General features: G+C 49.3%; 1 protein-coding gene across 1 annotated transcript in view; it reads right to left on the reverse strand.

Moving 5' to 3' along the window:
* Positions 1-1,413: 1,413 nt before the first annotated feature.
* The window catches only part of FAM234B (family with sequence similarity 234 member B), a 35,202-nt gene continuing 23,336 nt past the window's right edge, over positions 1,414-13,279 (reverse strand). Inside the window, exons 6-12 of the mRNA XM_007454641.1 lie at positions 10,053-10,200; positions 9,569-9,710; positions 8,437-8,580; positions 8,186-8,267; positions 5,395-5,550; positions 3,153-3,270; positions 1,414-1,649 (exon numbers count right to left, since the gene is read on the reverse strand). Of these exons, the coding sequence (XP_007454703.1) occupies positions 1,414-1,649; positions 3,153-3,270; positions 5,395-5,550; positions 8,186-8,267; positions 8,437-8,580; positions 9,569-9,710; positions 10,053-10,200 (1,026 nt within the window). The remainder of the gene's footprint in view (positions 1,650-3,152; positions 3,271-5,394; positions 5,551-8,185; positions 8,268-8,436; positions 8,581-9,568; positions 9,711-10,052; positions 10,201-13,279) is intronic.

Consider the following 13,279-nt stretch of genomic DNA (forward strand, 5'->3'; position numbering starts at 1 on the left):
CAGCCTCACGCATTCCTGACTTGAGTTTTCCTCTAAGCTGTGGACGGTGCCGGTGCACACACGTCCGAAGTGACCACGGTAAAACGCTCGTGACTGGAGGAACTACCCGAACCACGTCATAACCTATGGACCTTGTCAGAGGTGGGGCGTTTAAACTTCTCCTGTTCCCCTTCTGATAGGAACAGGGTTATTGTTGTGGTCACTGAATACAGAGCAAAGGAACATGTGAGGAGAGGAGACAGGAGCCACAAAACAAGGAAGAGATGAGGATTCTGGGTGGCTCACGCCATCCCCGTGTCAGTCTCTCTCTACTGCAGCCGAGGTACGGGTAGGGGGAGACGAAGGGGAGAAATGCTGAGGGGCCCTCCAAGTCAGAGGTAGGCTATCTGGGAGTCTCAAGAGGCCCAAACCAACCAGATGTGTTTCAGACGGATGAGAACCTGGGTCCCTGGAGCGTAGGACATACTTATCTAGAGAAGGTTTCATCACCACACCAACAGATACACACTCAGGGCGTAACGCACAACAAAATGTTCCAGGGAAGGACTTCACTGGAATTTCCCAGCAAGGGTTCATAAATTAGACACACAAAAAATAACACAAGATTCACATTTCCAAACTATCCACACAGAACACCTAGAAGGGGTTAATTAGGGGGTTGGAAGGGCAGCACCCCAGCCAAACGGATCGTGCTGTTATCCAAGACCTCCAAGTGCCTTCCAAAGTGTTTGGCAACATGCACGCAGACGTGGTGGAGTGGGTGACAGAAGTCGTCCTCTCCAGCTGGACAGAGACAGTACCATTCAGTTCACTTCTTCTGAAACTGAAGAGTCCAGCAGCCTAGATCTAGGGAGAGGAGTGCAAGTATCAATGACTTTAATTTTTTTCACGGTAGAGACATGGAGGGACCCTAAATGTCAGAATATCCCTCTATTTTCCTGTCCTTTTGTCTAGCCCCAGTGGTTTTGTAAGCGTCCCTCCAGAAAGGCCCAGAGATTTTACCTTTTTCCATGATACACTCTTGAACACTGAACTAGACCGTAGGATTTTCGGAGGGGTGGGAGGGAGCGCCGCATTTTCAGCAAGATAATTCTTCGCGGTGTGTAACTGACACAAGCCCTGCACAATGCTGGCACAACGAGCCCTTACCCGGAAAAGGCCAGGGGTAACAGTAAAAGCCAGGAGCCCACACCTCCAAATGTCTCCTAAGAGAGACGGTACCATTTCCAGCTCAAAACAACTGAGCAGTAGCTCATGGTCATGAAATACCCTTACAAAATAACACTGGTTAAAAATAACTGTTTCCTGATACCCGGCTACTCAAGAAGGCTCCCACTCCCCAACTCTTCTAAAGAGCAGACTCGGGGTTGGTATTATGTGTCTTCAACCCTCAGTAGTAAGCAGACATTTCTCTCACAAGCTCTTCACCTGGTAGGGAGAGTCAACGAACTTTATCCTAGAGAGGAATCTTCGCAGCTCCCCGCGGCCAATTTTGGGGGCCGTCTCCTTTAGCTGGACCACTTGGCCCTCCATCAGTGCCCACCGCAGACTAAGCTTGCTGACCACCAGGGGTGCTGGATGCCCTTCAGAGCTTGGCCCTGTTGTCCTGGTAACATAAAAGGCATCTTTCCAGAGGTCGTTGATCCCAACTGAGGAAAGACAAAAACAAGAGCAGTTAACAAGGACGGAAGACTTCAGCTAACAGGAGAGTGGTTTGGTTCGGCAACTGGATTCATTCACTCATTTCCTCCTTCGCTAATTCACAGAAGAAGCTTACTGAGCACCTAATCAATGCAAGGCACTGACTAGACAATGGGCGCCCAGGGGTGCAAAGCAGCAAATTCTCAGCCTCTGTACCGGTGCTTCTCCGAAGAGAAGAAAGCCCCAGATCAGGAAGTGAGAGGAATGGCCAACTGTGGCGACAACTTGGTAGAAAAGTGAGTACAACAAACCAGAAATTCTGAGAATTCCTAGACTGTCAGTACCTGGGGGCATAAGCTATGTACACAGCCAGTGTTTATTTCGCCTCATCTATAAACCAGGTATTGTAATAAAAAAGGTCTTGATTCTTAATTACCATTACGTAACGTTCACTGAATAACAATTTATGCTACTATTGAAAAAGAGGTCATTTAGATCCAGTCACAGGATTTTGCAAACTCACACCTCCCCACCGCAGCCCTGCTGCACACAAAGCCAGTGGGCAGGGGTACTTGCAAGTTCCAGATGAGCTGTTCTTCCCAGTGCAGCCCAGTGGGCCCAGAGTCACAGCAGCAACCTCACCTTCAAGGCAAACGAGTTTGTAAGGAGACAGCAAGTCTCTGAATGGCAAGGGAATATGGAAAAGAAGTAAAGAAAGGAACCATGGCCGGCCTGGCCGGCCCCAGCAGGACTGCAGACTCCCAGAGGCCAGTGTGGGACGGGACCCTCCAAGGAAGGGACCATCGGACGATCCCAGACCAGCTGCAGTGGCCGACTTTCCAGGGATTTGCATTACAGGTCTCTAATATGTGATCCCAGTTTTGCTCTGTGATATTATTTAGATGCACATATAAAGTAGAACACTTCCAAATGTTAATGGCGGTTATGAGTGGTCAGATTACGGGTGATTTTTCTTTTTCCCTTTTTTCTCCTGGCACCAGTTTCTATGCGATGGTCATGTGCACTTCAGTCCAAAGAAAGTCTCTACTGAGCCTAAACGAATGCCCTGAGGAAACATCCTGCCTCTGCTTTATCCTTTGCAGTGAATTCCAGGTCCTAAGTTTCTACAAGGTCGAGAAACTAGTCTGATTTGTATTCCCAGCACCGGGCACAGCGCCTGGTGTATGGCTGATGCTCAGTAAACATCTGCTGAAACATTAGCTCCGTGGACCCTTGGGGATGGGATAACACTGCCCCGCAGCTTCCAGCATGTTTGGAGGCTGTGGGCCCTCACCCCGTGAGCCGGGTGCTGGGAGGGCACACTCAGGCGACGGCCCCGGGGAACCAGGGCCACCAGGGGAAATGCATGGGAGCAGCTCGGCACATTCGTCCTGCTGTCGTCCGCAGGCACACACCCTCCCCTTGGTGGGACGATGGTATCACCCTCACCACGGCCAGTACATCCCCTCCCCTGCTCTGTGAACACAGACCCCACCGTCCCTGGGACTTACCCTCTGAAGCCGTCACGGTGCCGGTGGCATTGGCCAGATCCAGAAGAATGGAGGGGAAGGCTGGATGCAGGAGGTACAGGTGGTGAAGGCTGGGTGGCTCGGTTCCTAGGACGACATCCTGACAACAAGCAACAGTGAGAGCAAAGGTCAGTCCACACACCGGCGTATGATGTCACTCAGATGAAAGGGTGGTGGAGATGGTGGTGATTACTCATCCCCTGCGATCCCAACTATGAGGGTGTGTTGAGAGAAACTCCCACATATGAGAGACATGTCATTTCCAAGAGCTGAAAACACTGATTAAACACTAACTTCAAACCACTAGAGCTAGAAAATGCTTTCTCGCTTATAAGAAAAAGAAAGGAAGAAAGGAAATGGGCATGCCCCAGGAGAGAAACTGATGGGGGCCCTCGCAGTCTGGTGCCAACGGAGTATTAGGAAGAGGTTCTTCCCTGACAGCAGGCAGGGGTCTACGTGGAGGCAAAATCTGCATATTAAAAAAATATATATTGAGCCAAAGACATTTGCTTTCACTGGATATTGAAGCCAGTCGCAAGAGTCAGGCTAAAAAGAATCACAAAAATCTTATCTGTTCCTGAAATAAACAGGAATGGACCAAACAGAACTCACTAATCGTAAAATAAAAATTCCAAGGCCTGAGTGTCAACCTTCTGACCCCGACGGCAGAAAAAAATGCACATCAGGGACTTCCCTGATGGCGCAGTGGTTGAGAATCCGCCTGCCCGTGCAAGGGACATGGGTTCGAGCCCTGGTCCGGGAAGATCCCACATGCCGCGGAGCAACTAAGCCCATGTGCCACAACTACTGAGCCTGCGCTCTAGAGCCCGTGAGTCACAACTACTGAGCCCACGAGCCACAGCTACTGAAGGCCGCGCGCCTAGAGCCTGTGCTCCGCAACAAGAGAAGCCACCACTCGACACAACTGAAGTGAGTGTCAGCCCTGCTTCCACACTGTCAGCAGGGGAGGGGACACGTGTGCGGGAAGCTCGCGGTGCGCTCCCACCACTGTCACAGAGCAGGAGAGGGCTTTCCCACACACCTCAGTATCCCAGCACCGGCTCAGCTAACATGACAAGAAAATAGCCCAACTCCCTCCTCACTGGCTACGGCATGGTGCCCAAACTCCTTAGCGTGAAAACCAAGGTCTTATGCCTTTCAACCCCAATCTGCCTTCCTTGGCCTCCTACGATTATATGCCTATGCACCCCACGCTCTAAGAACATCTGTGAAACAAACACATGCTTCACTTGACTTTACCTGACCTTGGCCAATCTTATTTCCCCCTTAGACGTCTTCCTCGTGAGCCCATTTCCACACATTAAAACACTTCTTGTCTGGAGGTCCCCAACTTGATGCCACCTCTTTCAAGAAAAGCTCCCTAATCACCCCCAACAAAATGACTAACCCCCTCCCTTTGTGCTTCCATCTAAACTTCCTATGTGCACCTCTATTACAGCATTGGTAATATGCCTTTGTTTTGTGGTCATTTATAGACACTTACATTTGAGAGTCATCTGATCCAAGCCCCTCATTTTATTAAAGGAGGAAACCAGGAAGTTAAATGTTAGGTAGATTGCCCACATTCACATGTCAGGAAACTGCAGAGTTAGGACAACCATTTACGGAAATCTGATCCGAAAGCGAGGGACCACATTAGCATCTTCATTAACGGATAAAGAGCATGAGACTCAAAAAATTTAAGTCCTAGAGCACAGGGCTAATGAACGCAGGACTCTCCCTCTGTCAGGCTACCCGATCGCCAGGGACCGTCCGTCTTCTCCTGCAGAGGGCAGCACTGTTCCTAGTTTACCCCGAGGTCCCTGGCACACAGTAGGTGCTGGTCAGCTGTGTTTAACTGGACTAAATCAGGGTGAGTCTTACTCAAAATCCCCAGGCACCTTGTAGAGGTGGCCCCGTGCCTCCTCAACCCCGTTAAAGTGCTGCAGGACAGCATTTTCGACATTCTCAAACCTGCCTTCCGTGTATCGGAGCTTCTCTCCCGTGATCCCCCAGGTGAACCCTCACCTTCAGCCCAGCGTCCCCCCGCCCCTGCTTTGCCACCCTGCGGCCCCACCCATTTCCGAAATCTCAGCTTATTCACCTCAAAGCCCAGCCTCAGCCCCCATGAAACCCTCCCTGCCCACTGCAGACCAGGCATGGCAGCCCCGAGAGCTGCTGCCATCTGACAAAGTGACAGAGGGACCCTCCCAGGCTCACTCACAGGATTGGGCGATGCAGCTGACAGCCCTTCAGCCCAGAAGAGGAAGACAGACTTCTGGTCCACAGCGGCTGCTGAGGTGGCCGGAGTTTCTTCCATGTGACACGGAATGCTGTAACTCCATGCGACCATTCCAGAGTCCCCATCCACCACCATCACCTGCAAAAGAGAAGACGGTGAGCACAGGCCATCCTCAGAGAGACAGCTGAAAACACACGCGCACCCAAACAAAAACCCATGGACATGCAAATACCACATACATTAACAGGCGGAGCTTACCAGATGCAAACAATGGGGTGTTCAGAGAGCGCTGAATAGCAGCTAGGCCCAGGACCCTAGATAGAGTCTAAAGGACTGCAGCCTTCCCAGGTGAGAAGGGACATTATAAGTCATCTAGGCCTCCTCGCGTCCTCAGATGAGGGGATGGAGGCTCAGGGACAGGGAGTGACGCTGATTATTCTGCGTTTGGGACAGTCCTGGACGGAGCAGCCATCCCACCGTGGAGGGGCTGAAACCCGACCCTCATCCCTTCCCTCCAGCGATGCAGCTGCCACGATTGAACATGATTCGGCTACAGCTCTGTCCCGTCCCCTGGGCTAAAAGCTTTACAAGTTTGACTCTGGCAGGTGCAGCTCAGCCCAAAGGGAGTCTCAAATTTAAAAGAGCATAGTCTGAACAGGCACAAAAACATAAAATTAAGAGAAAAATTCACTCCTCAGTTGCATCTCTCAAGGGATAATTAAAGGGATTAGATTTATAATCCCCAGCAACACTTGTATCTCCTGTCACCCCAAATACCTCACACTGCACAGTTCTAGAACAAAACAGCCTCTCCTTTGCCAAAATCCCCAAGAAACTCCCCCATCACCTCCAGCCCCAGCATCTCCCTGGCCTCTCTCCTCAGTGTCTGCCCTGCACCTCCTTCGACAGTCCCTTCCCTGTGCCCCCAGTGTCGTGGGCCTGCCGTTCTCTGCTCAGGATCAGACTCCGCTTCACCGAGAGCAAGCAGAGGGGAAGCAGGCTAGCAGTCCAAGATTCCCTTCATTAGTGCCGGGGAGAAAAGAAGTCTAGAGACACTGCACTAAAACACTTTAGCCAGTGACACATATTATTCCATTTAACCGTCACGACAACCCCATGAAGGCAAGTGCTCTTATTACTCCCGTTTCACAGATGCAGACACTACAGCTCGGTGAGACTGTGTCATCTGCCCATGGTCACCAATGAGTAGTGGAGTCAGGGACTAAAACCCAAGCCTAAACCCTCAGCATCTCAGCTCTAAACCAACCCATATGTACCCTTCCTCGTTCATCCTGCTGGGAGGGCCAACAGACATTTCAGTCTCTACCTGAATTATCTTTTTTTTTTTTTTGCAGTATGCGGGCCTCTCACTGTTGTGGCCTCTCCCGTTGCGGAGCACAGGCTCCGGATGCACAGGCTCAGCGGCCATGGCTCACGAGCCCAGCCGCTCCGCGGCATGTGGGATCTTCCCGGACCGCGGCACGAACCCGTGTCCCCTGCATCGGCAGGCAGACTCTCAACCACTGCGCCACCAGGGAAGCCCTACCTGAATTATCTTTGAAACACACTCAGACACTGCTTCCTTCCTGTCTAGCACTGCTGGAAGACTCTCCCCAAAGTGGTACTTGTGTCCTCGGATCTGTCCCCTACTCATGACTAAATAACCCTAGGCTCTACGCCTCATCTGAATTCTGCAGCCTGGCTTTCAGGCCCTCCAGCAGCTGAGCGCGTCCTGACCACTCTGTTAGGAAGGCCCCTCTGCCCAGCCTCCTATATCCATCGGGCAAACCTCTTCTCTGTTCTCGTGACTCTGCACATCTAATGCCCAAATGACGGGAAGCATCTCTTGACACACTTCCCTCCATCTGCTCCCCACGTCCCTGTGGCATCGTGCGAACTTCCGTTCCAGCACTTACCACGACATCCGAGGTACAGGCACCCCGGTGACTGAGCCACACGAGGCAGTGGCTTGCTCTCATTGATGCTGTGTCTCCACAGCCATCATCTGCGCACCTGGCACAGAACCTGGCATACATGAGAGGCAATGATTAAGTGTTTGTTGAAGTCACTCTCAGGGAACAGGGTACAATCGTATATAAATACATATTTCATGCTGAAGATAAACCAAAACGCTCAGTCGATTATAAAAAAAAAAGACATTTTAAAAACTCGAATTCTGCCTGTAATGTTAAAGGAATGAAAACTGTCTATCCAGTCATTAAATCCTCACAATGTACAACCTGACACAAAATCAGAATAACCTATGTGTGTCCTTGGAACACACCCTACCGTCTATCTCAGGGAGCTGGAGCCCCTGCCCCTGCCTGCCTGCCTGCCTGCCCACCCTCCTCCAGAAACGCAGTTCAGCTGCAAGGCTCTGCTCACCTTTCCCGCCTTTATGAAGTCCTCCGTAACAGCCTAGCCACCCCGGCTTGCCCACCTTCTGTGAAATCTAGGAGTATATGTGTCCTGGAGTATTACATTTATTTATACCTGCCTCTCCCCATCAAGAGGCTTCAGAAGGCTCCTGTACATTGAGAATCCAGAATGAACTCCTGCATAGAAGGAGGGCAGCTAGAAAAGCTTCTGATGCTGCGGAGTTTAGCACTGCATTGTGACTTTTCATTTTATCCATTCTGCTAGACTTGGAGCTCTTTGAAGGAAGAGACCACGTTTTAGGTTCTTTTTATTTCTCACGATGCCTAGCGCAGGGCTGGACACCAAGTTTATACTGGATATATGTTTTGACTGATCTTGAGTCCCCAGGTTTTACCTTTTTCAGCCCAGCTCCATTCGGTATCTGCAGAAGGAAGTCCAGCGTCTCATCATCCGTGAAATACCCAGGAGTAGGCCGGCTGCGGGTTAGAACAACGTGAGTGATCAGGAGTGAGGGAGGAAAAGAGGAGAGAGCCTAATTCCTTCCCCCCACCTTGCACTAGCCCCAGCTATCAAGCAACCATTCTGCGTGATTTTGAAACGTGGGCAAGTGGAACAAAAAGCGGACATGAGGAGCACACTGCCAACCTGCGCAGGCCTTGGAGGCTCAGGGTCCAGGAAGGTGTGAGATTTTGCCCCTGAAGCAGGACAAGGCCTCGTCTGGTTGTGATCAGGAGGTTGCTACTGTTGGAATCCGGCACCTTCACCGTCTGGAGGATCTCCACCCCATCACTGAGTTAAACAAGACCCCGACAGTTAGTCTCAGGCTTGGACGAGATTCCTGCCCTGCTTATTTGGGCTTTTCCTCTAGGCGTACATGTTTGTATAGACCCTTGCGTTTGTCTCCCACCAGTGTCTTGTCAGGCAGGGCATTCTGTCATTCCAGTTGAATCTCCTTTTCCTGGTTTCTTTAGAAACCAAGGAGCCCTAGAAAACTCAGGCAAGTTCAGAAGGAACCGACAGGAGAAGTGCATCTCACACTGGATGCTCTGCGAAAGATAACAGAGCTGAGGACAGTGGCAGGGAAGGAGCCAGAGGTCGGGACAGGACGCTTGAAACTGTCATTAAGCTCGGACAGCTGCTCACGCTGTACGCTGCATCCAATTACTTCTCCCTCTGTACAACCAGGACCACTCTACGTAACGTCTGCCAAATGCACTGACACAATGTGATACTGCCTGGGAAAATGCTAGAAAATGATTTGAAGCTTCTGGGAGGAAAAGAACGAAGACAATTATTACCCAGGCCTGGGGTGAAATGAGTAAAATCCACAGTAGATAACAAACAACATGCTTTTAGTTAAGAAATAAACAAGAAAAAAAAATAAGATTTCATGGATGCTGCCCTTGCTTCTGCCAAAGTGATTCTTCAACTAAGAGAAAAATACGGGTGAAGGGTAAGGCCGATCCTTCAGCAGTTTTACAAGCAGTCGTGTGAAATAAATCTATCTCCCTGCCTGCGGTTCCCCAGTCTCACCCTGCCCTGCTCTGACTGCCACGCCAAACAAATATCCTTCTTGATCCCACGCCATGGTCACCCACACGTAGACGTCAAGGCTTTATGTCACCAAGAGAAGAGCACTTGTAACTCCCCTTAACCAGGTCAGAAGGTGGTATATGAAGGCCAGCACTGTTTTCCCCCCAAACGTCTGCCCACGTGTTCACCAGCCCAACCAGACAATGACTTGGTTTCACTGTGACGGGGCCAGACGGCTGCCCACCTGTAAATGTCAAGGAGCTCAGACAGGTTGACGGATCTCCGCCTCTCCCACTCGGGCTCGTCTATCTGCAGGGAAGGTGGTAAGCTGTCTCGATTTTGGGCCTGAACAAAAATGTCCCGCAGGGCGACAGCCTGGATATTTCCTAGCAGCACAGAAGAACCAACACGGAGAAGGTGAACTTTACAGCATTTTCCCGGGGTGAGGATGGGAGTGAGAGACCCAGAGCCTGGGCAGGTGGATGGCTCCAACACAGCCCGCCCGGCCCAGCAGGGAACGAGAGGGGAAGTGCTTAAGTGGACGCTGGGCAGAGCTTCTCATTGGATAAGAGTGAATGCCCCGCGGCAGGGGGCCCGGGCAGAGGAGGTGACAGAGGGCTGGTGTCAGTGACTCCAGGCTTTCTGACTCCAGGCTTTCTCTACGGCACACAGGGAGGCCTCACCATACACCCATGGGGACAGGAGCAAAAATGAGCCTTGCTTCTTACCAAAACCAAACAGGATGTAGGCAGCCCCGCTGGTGGTGATGTAAACCTGAGGGCCGATCAGGTTCCCCACTCCGACGACGTTGTACTTTACGGGTCGGCCCACGGGACTCCCTGTCCGGCCAGACACCAGCAGAAAGCACAGATCTGGCTGACGAAGTGAAAGACAGGTGTTGAATCCATAGAAGCCTTATCGTTTCTGAATCAAACCGTTTCTCTAGATAGTCATTGCTTGCTCATTAGCTAAGAGGTCAGAAACACCTCCCAAAGTTGGAAAACCCAAAGCCAAGCCCACTTCGTTCTATTTCCCTGGAAGTTAGAAAGTGGGGCAAATGCCCCATTCCCTTGTTAGATGGTAGCTCGGGCAAGTTCTCCAAAGCACAGTTGTTGCTGACAAGCAGTCTCCTGAGGCAAAGAACTCTAGCCTAGAGCTAAACAGAGTACAGCCGACCCCGGGTCTCTACGCCCATACCCAGAAATCCCCAGTAACATTTGGTCCCAGGTGAATCAGCACAGGCAGTGTGCTCCCATCATGACATACACATCTGGCCTGGCCACTATCAACCTCACTATCAAGCAGAGATCAGCAAACCTTTTCTGTGAAGTGCCAGACAGTAAATATTTTACGTTTTGCCAGCCAGATGGTTTCCGTAGCAGCTACTCTACTCTGCCACTCTAGCGTGAGAGCAGCCATAGATAATACATGAATGAGCAGGCGTGACTGCGTCCCAATAAAACTTTATGAAAACAAACTGCAGGCCATAGTTTGCCCACCCCTGCGCTAGAGGATTTTCTTTTGGGAATAGAGTCACTGGTTGGGAAGTGTAAGGACTACATCGATATCTTGACTGCAGTAAAGCTTTTGACAGAGTTTATCATCATGAATTCTTATGGGCAAGATAAAGAAATGTGGTTCTCAGTGTACCCCGAGAGAGGGCCAATGCCAACCGAGAGGGAGGTTTCAGTGGAATGTCAGAGCACCCCGCTATTATCTCATTCCTAGTAATCATTCTTATCAAAGACCTGAATGAATAGAATTCAAGTTTATCACAAAGCTGAGAGCGATACAGGTAATATGCTGTTTTGACAGACTCCAAATTCCAAAAAGTCTTAGACTGGAAGATGGATCAAAATCTGGAAGAAAAGATTGGGCCATTAATTAAGATGTGGGTATTTTATGGTAACAAGACTTATCGTGGTGATCATTTTGAAATGTACAGAAATATCAAATCAGTAAGTTGTTCACCAGGAACTAACAGAGTGCTGTAGGTCAGTTATACTTCAAAAACAAATAAACTCATAGAAAAAGAGATCAGATTTGTGGTTACTAGAGGGAGGGATGGTAGGAGGGAGGATTGGATGAAGGCGGTCAAAAGGTACAAACTTCCACTTATAAGATAAATAAGTACTAGGGATATAATGCACAACATGATAAACATAATTAACACTGCTGTACATTATATACAAAAGTTAAGAGAGTCAATCCTAAGAGTTCTCATCACAAGGAAAAATTTTTTTCTATTTCTTTAATTTTGTATCAATACGAGATGATGGATGTTCACTAAACTTACTGTGGTCACCATTTCATGATGTACGTAAGTCAGATCATTGTGCTGTACACCTTAAACTTATACAGTGCTGTATGCCAATTATAGCTCAATAAAACTGGAAGGAAAAAAAATGAAAGAAGTAGGGAAAAAAGCCGTGGGTATTTTAACGGGTTATAAACAAAAACTGATTCTTAGAAAGACTATCACAGCCTTTGGCTGCATTTATAGATATACAGAATCTATATCAAAAGAAGCAACAATTTCCTTATGTTGATATAACTGGTTATGTTACAAATAGAATACTGTTTTCATTTATGGGTACCATATTATAAAAGAGATACGGACAAAGTGTAGTGAAAAAAGAAAGAAATCAAGAAAGAGAGGGGTCTGGATCATTTTGCATGAGGCACAGTGTGAGAAATTGGGACTGTTTAGCCTTGAGAGTAGCAGGCTTTAGAGGGACCAGGCTTCCAGCAAAAGGGCTTTCATGTAGAAAGAGGATTAGATTCAGAGTATTCTATGGAGCTGAAGCCGGCACCATGAATGGAAGCTATGAGAAAGCAGATTTCTCACTAATAAAGAATTTTCTAGAGTGGGCCAAGAACAAAATGGACTGTCTCACAAATTAGCACTATTGCCATCAGCCTGAGGACTCAGAGGGAATGGGTGCCAGTGTATTTGGAACAGTGTATCAGCGAGTGTAGCACAGCGTGAGAGGGTTAACTTCACGGCCTCTAAGGTCCCTTCCCACTGACAAGCTAGCCCAGATCTGTTCTCTAACCCCAACCAGGTCCAGGTGTCCCAAGCCCACCTCACTCCAGCCCCAGATCTAAGAATGCCACCCCTCTATATCATAGACCTAATACGTCTCATTCCTCCTTCCACATCTGCAGCTCAGAGTTCTTTTTTGCTGGTATAGAGGTCAGAAAAGTCAGTATGAAGATGACGCTACTGCTCTGAACCCACCACTTCTCCAAGATTTTTCTAGTCTTGCCTATCACTTTCCAGGCAGAATGGAGACTAGTCCATATCCCTCCCTCCACCACCATATCCCCTCCCTCCACCACCAAAAAAGGCACAGAGTAGAAGCAGGTGAGAAGCCATTCCTGTAACAGAGCCCCCTTGCTAGGGAGGGTCCCTCAGTCAGACCTGAACTGTCATCCCGCCCCCCACCGCTGGCTAGAAGAGAGATGTGATGTCAAGGCCAAGATTTTTAAAATTGTTCGGGACACATAAACCCGTTCACTGTCTTGCTATGCTTCTGCTAACAACCATAATTCCTTTAAAAAGAAACTCCCCTATTTGTAGTGAGGTGGATGGACCTAGAGTCTGTCATACAGAGTGAAGTAAGTCAGAAAGAGAAAAACAAATACCGTATGCTAACACATATATATGGAATTTAAGAAAAAAAGGTTCTGAAGAACCTAGGGGCAGGACAGGAATAAAGACACAGATGTAGAGAATGGACTTGAGGACACGGGGAGGGGGAAGGGTAAGCTGGGACGAAGTGAGAGAGTGGCATGGACATATATACACTACCAAATGTAAAATAGACAGCTAGTGGGAAGCAGCCGCATAGCACAGGGAGATCAGCTCGGTGCTTTGTGACCACCTAGAGGGGCGGGATAGGGAGGGTGGGAGGGAGGCGCAAGAGGGAGGGGATATGGGGATATATGTATA

Source organism: Lipotes vexillifer, unplaced genomic scaffold (assembly GCF_000442215.2).
Source record: "Lipotes vexillifer unplaced genomic scaffold, Lipotes_vexillifer_v1.1 scaffold911, whole genome shotgun sequence".
Lineage (NCBI taxonomy): Eukaryota > Metazoa > Chordata > Mammalia > Artiodactyla > Lipotidae > Lipotes > Lipotes vexillifer.